General features: G+C 40.0%; 1 protein-coding gene across 1 annotated transcript; it reads right to left on the minus strand.

Moving 5' to 3' along the window:
• Positions 1 to 932: 932 nt before the first annotated feature.
• LOC129628598 (olfactory receptor 5B12-like) lies at positions 933 to 1,880 on the minus strand. Its single transcript, XM_055548048.1, has one exon. The coding sequence runs from the start codon at positions 1,875 to 1,877 to the stop codon at positions 933 to 935; it is 945 nt and encodes a 314-aa protein (XP_055404023.1). The 5' UTR covers positions 1,878 to 1,880.
• Positions 1,881 to 5,535: the final 3,655 nt, after the last annotated feature.

Below are 5,535 nucleotides of genomic sequence, written 5' to 3' on the forward strand. Positions count from 1 at the left end.
AATAATTGTTTTAAATTCTATTATAATAATAGACCCATCTCAGTTCAGTTCAGTTCAGTTCAATTCACACAGTCAAAGGCTTGGCATAGTCAATAAAGCAGAAGTAGATGTTTTTCTGGAACTCTCTTGCTTTTTCCATGATCCAGCGTATGTTGGCAATTTGATCTCTGGTTCCTCTGCCTTTTCTAAAACCAGCTTGAACATCTGGAAGTTCACAATTCACATATTGCTGAAGCCTGGCTTGGAGAATTTTGAGCATTACTTTATGTCTTAACTAATTTCTGTTCTGTAGATGTGTGGGTTTCATGAGTTTCTCATGAGTGATGTACATGTGTGCATATGCTAATACATACATGTAAATGTATATGTTCATGTGAGAGTGTGGGTGAGTAGGCTTACTAGGTAGAATTTTTAAAATAAAAATCCCATGTTCCTGGTAACCTATTCTTCCTTGTTATCATATTTTTGGAGATTTTAATTTGTGAACTTAATCAACAGCTGGAGAAATTGCCATAAGAATTTAGAAATGTGTCAGGTAGACAGGAAAATATTTTCCCCAGATAGTTGGAGGTGGATAAAGTTGCCTCCACTTTGGGAGGCAATGGCAATGGCAGTGGCAGTGGGAGAAAGCAATGGCACCCCACTCCAGTACTCTTGCCTGGAAAATCCCATGGATGGCGGAGCCTGGTAGGCTGCAGTCCATGGGGTCGATAAGAGTCGGACATGACTGAGCGGCTTCACTTTCACTTTTCATTTTCATGCATTGGAGAAGGAAATGGCAACCCACTCCAGTGTTCTTGCCTGGAGAATCCCAGGGGCGGGGGAGCCTGGTGGGCTTCGGTCTATGGGGTCGCACAGAGTCGGACATGACTGAAGCAACTTAGCAGCAGCAGCAGCAGCAGCAAAGTTGCCTTATTATAGGTTTAATGTAACTAAAATACAAATCCTATAGAAGACTTTGCCTTCCGCACAGCCGTCTTAAAGGCACTCTTGACATCCTTGTTCCTCAGGCTGTAGACCAGTGGATTCAGCATGGGGATGACCATGGCATAGAATACGGACGCCATTCTGTCTGTGCTCATGGAGTGGCTGGAGCTGGGCTGTAAGTACATGAAGATGCCTGTCCCATAGAAGATGGAGACAGCAGTGAGGTGTGAAGCACAGGTGGAAAAGGCCTTCTGGCGTCCTTCAGAAGAATGCATCCTCAGAATGGTGATAAATATAAACAGGTAGGAGATGAAGATGACCAGAATAGAAAAGAAGTCATTGAAACCCACCACAAAGAAAATAACCATCTCACTGACGTAGTTGTCTGAGCATGAGAGAGCCAGCAGAGGAGGAGCGTCACAAAAGAAGTGATTGACCACGTTGGACCTACAGAAGGAGAGCCTGAAAATGTTCCCAGTGTGGACGGAGGCATTCAGGAAGCCACAGAAGTAGCAGCCTATGAGCAGACGTGTGCAAGCTTTGGTCGTCATGGCCGTGGTGTAGTGCAGGGGTTTGCACACGGCGGCATAGCGGTCATAAGCCATTGAAGCCAAGAGGAAACTTTCTACGGTGATAAAGACTACGAAGAAGAAGAACTGGGTGACACAAGCCTCGTAGGAAATGGTTTTGTCTCCTGTGAGGAATCCAGCCATCACTTTGGGAGTGACAGCTGAGGAATAACCCAAGTCCACCAGCGAGAGTTGGCTGAGAAAGAAGTACATGGGCGTGTGGAGACGAGAGTCCAGCAGGATCAGCTTGGTCATCCCCAGGTTCCCAACCAGGGTGAGGAAGTAGATGAGAGAGAAAGTGATGAAGAGCAGGATCTGCACTTCTGGGTCATCAGATAACCCTACAAGGAGGAACTCAGTCACCTCTGTAGTGTTTTCCATGGAGATCAACTGGGAATTGTGTGGCTGCTCTGTAGCAATGGGAAAATAGAATCAGGATGATAAATAGAGGAAAGACTCTACTGAAACCAGTTAACATGTTTACTCTGTGCCTTATTTCAATATTGCAATAACTTGTTCCCAGGAGTTTTTAGACTTAAAGCATGGCCATGACAACCAAATGCAATTTTGAATTATTAATAAACCATAGACTAGTCCAGGTAAAAGGACTTGGAGATAACACATCCAATCTCCTAAGTTCATAGAAAAGTGAATTCAGATAAAAATAAAAGAAAGGATTTAAGCAATTTTATCAGATTAGTTGCTAACCAGAGCAGCTCAGACAGCCAAGTCAAAGTTTAAAAAATAATCACAAATTATTTTTGTATTAAACTACAATAGTTTAATAAAATTAATGTGAAACTGAATTAACTTTACTTCAACTGACATTGTCTTTTTTGTTGCATCAGGACATCTGAATATGGTAATGAAAGACAGTTAAATAAGACATGTCCTAAAACCACAATGAGTTATCACTGCGCACCTGTCAAAACAGATATCATCAAAAATTCTACAAATAACAAATGTTGGATAGTATTTGGGAAAAAGTGAATCTTCATACTCTATTGGTGGGAATATATGGTGGCAGCCATCATGGACAACAGTAGAGAGGTTCCTCAAAAAACTAAAAACACAATTGCTGAACTAAAACTGAAAAAACAATCCCACTTCTGAGCATATATCTGAAGAACAAAATAATTAGAAAAGAAACATGCACGCCAATATTCAGAAGCACTATTTACAATAGTCAAGACATGGAATCAACCCAAGTGACCATCAACAAATGAATAGTTAAAGAAGATACGGTACATATACATCAATATGATGGAATATTACTCAGCCATAAAGAAGAGTGAAATTCTGCCATTTGCAGCAACACAGATGGACCTAGATAATATGCTTAGTGGAATAATACAGAGAAAGACAAATACTATGATGTATTTGTGAATGTGAATTTGTGTATATGAATACAAATGATATCACTTATATATGGACTCTAAAAAAAATAACACAAATGAATGTATACAACTAAAAAACAGCAACAACAGACTCATAGACTGAAAAGACAAAAGTGCTTACCAAAGGGGAAGCAAAGGAGAGAGGGGTATGGATTAAGAGATATAAACTACTAGAACTATGGGATTAGTCCAAATGACTAATATTATTACATTACTTGAAAGACAGAACAGATTAAAGAAGCTTAATTTGTTCAAAGTTGAACAAGTTTATACTTAGCAGACACTCAAGATATTTTTGTGTGTTTCCTCTTAGTCACACAATAAGTATCCATGTTCTAATAGGATCTATATATTGTTTAGATGTACAATTCCCAATTACATGAAACAGAAGAAATCTTCAAAACATCAAGCCCATCAAACTGAATAAATGAGAGACCTGTTCCTTTCACTAAAGAGATTTTTCTGATTACCTCTATCCATGCAAATTTATGCAGACACTAGATTTCATCTAGTAGATTTAAAGGTTTATCTTATTCCTGGAACAATTCAACATGCAAGTCTAGCACCTTCATATGTGAGTGGATCTTAATTCAGAGATTCAATCAGTGAAAAAAAAAGTAAACACCCTATTGTGATGTTGTTCTTCAGTGTTTGGCCAGAGTGCATAAAATTCTCTAGAGATAGGAAGAAACCGAAGGGAAAAAATGCTACTGGAATCAGTTTACTGAAATTCTACTCTTTGATCCGCTGGTCACTCTTCTTAGATAAGAACTCTTTGAACTTTGATGTCTTCATCTATAAGATGGAAACAATAGAAAGTTACAGCCTCACTTAAGACTCTTGCTATGATAAGAAAATAAAGCCCCAAAGCACCTCATACTTGGTAAAGGGCGACCACCACAATCAGAGTCGTGATCACAAGTATTTTGGGTTGTTTTCCCTGGACATTGTTGAATGTTCTTAGCAATATCACAGTTTGGGGGAAGGTCATTGTTGCTACTAGATGATTATTAACAGATGAAAAGAAAAAGAAATGGTCAAAGTAACTCTGACTCTTCGACTGCACTCTGCTATGATGACAGCTGGAGTCATGTGGAAACCGGAGGGGAGTTATGTAGTCATGGAGCTCTCAGGGGACAAGCCCTTGTGACGGCTGCAAAGCTTATTATCTCACCTAACCAGGGAACACGCGATTGAAGTGTCTGTGGGGATCCAGCTCTGCTTGCTGAGGGAGACCACGAGTGGATTTATACGATTTGCAGGAATTATTCTTGCTGATGCACAAAATCATCCATGGCATGATCTCTGGGGCTGCAATTTGACATAAATATTGGGGGATGGGGTAATACTTTGTAATTAAAAAAGCAAAGTGGACTCCAGGAATTAGTTCTTCACTTTGTTGTTCAGTTGCTCAGTCATGTCCAACTCTTTGTGATCCTATGGACTGCAGCATCCCAGGCTTCCCTGTCCTTCCCTGTCTCCCTGAGTTTACTCAAACTCTATCCATTCAGTCAGTGATGCCATCCAACCATCTCTTCCTCTGTTGCCCCCTTCTCCTCTTGCCCTCACTCTTTCCCAGCATCAGGGTCTTTTCCAATGTGTCAGTTCTTCACATCTGAAGGTGGCCAAAGTATTAATTCAGATGACCATTATATCTACTACCGGAGGTAAGAATGCCTTAAGAAATGGAGCAGCCCTCATAGTAAAACAAAACAAAACAAAACAGTCTGAAATGAAGTACTTTGGTGAAACCTCAAAAATGACACAATTATCTCAGTTTGTTTCCAAGGCAAACCATTGACTATCACAATAATCCAAGTCTATGCCCCAACCACTATGCTAAAGAAGCTGAAGACGAACAGTTCTATGAATACTTACAAGACCTTCTAGAACTATTAAAAACACCTATATATATGTCCTTTTCATCATGAGGGATTGAAAAGCAAAAGTAGGAAGTGAAAAGATACCTGGAGTAACAGGCAAGTTTGGTCTTGGAGTACAAAATGAAGCAGGGTAAAGGCTAATGAGTTTTGTCAAAAGAACACACTGGTTATAGCAAACACCTCTTCCAAAAACACAAGAGACTACTCTACATATGGACATAACCAGATGGTCAATACCGAAATCAGATTGATTATGTCCTTTACAGCAGAAGATGCAGAAGCTCCACACAGTCAGCAAAAACAAAACCTGGCATTGGTTGTGACAGATCACGAGCTCCTCACTGCAACATTCAGACTTAAACTGAAGAAAGTACTAAAACCACAAGGCCATTCAGGTAAGACTTAAATCCCTTATGATTGTACAGTGAAGGTAACAAATAGATTCAAGGGTTTATATCTGGTAGATAGAGGGCCTGAAAGACTGTGGACAGAGGTGATTATCAAAACCATCCCAAAGAAAAATTCAAGAAGGCAAGGTGGTGTCTGAGAAGGCTTTACAAGTAGCTGAGAAGAGAAGTGAAAGGCAAGAGGGAAAGGGAAAGAGATAGTCATCTGAATGCAGAGTTCCAGGGAACTGCAAGGAGAGATAAGAAAGCCTACCTAAGTGAACAATGCAAAACAATGAAGGAAAACAATAGAATAGGAAAGACTAGAGATCTCTCCAAGAAAATTGGAGATAGCAAGGGACTATTTCAGCCA

This window comes from Bubalus kerabau, chromosome 15, assembly GCF_029407905.1.
Source record: "Bubalus kerabau isolate K-KA32 ecotype Philippines breed swamp buffalo chromosome 15, PCC_UOA_SB_1v2, whole genome shotgun sequence".
NCBI classification, from domain to species: domain Eukaryota; kingdom Metazoa; phylum Chordata; class Mammalia; order Artiodactyla; family Bovidae; genus Bubalus; species Bubalus kerabau.

Bases quoted from the DNA above. Each gene is read 5' to 3' on its own strand.
- LOC129628598 (XM_055548048.1), bottom strand. From the start codon at position 1,877: ATGGAAAACACTACAGAGGTGACTGAGTTCCTCCTTGTAGGGTTATCT.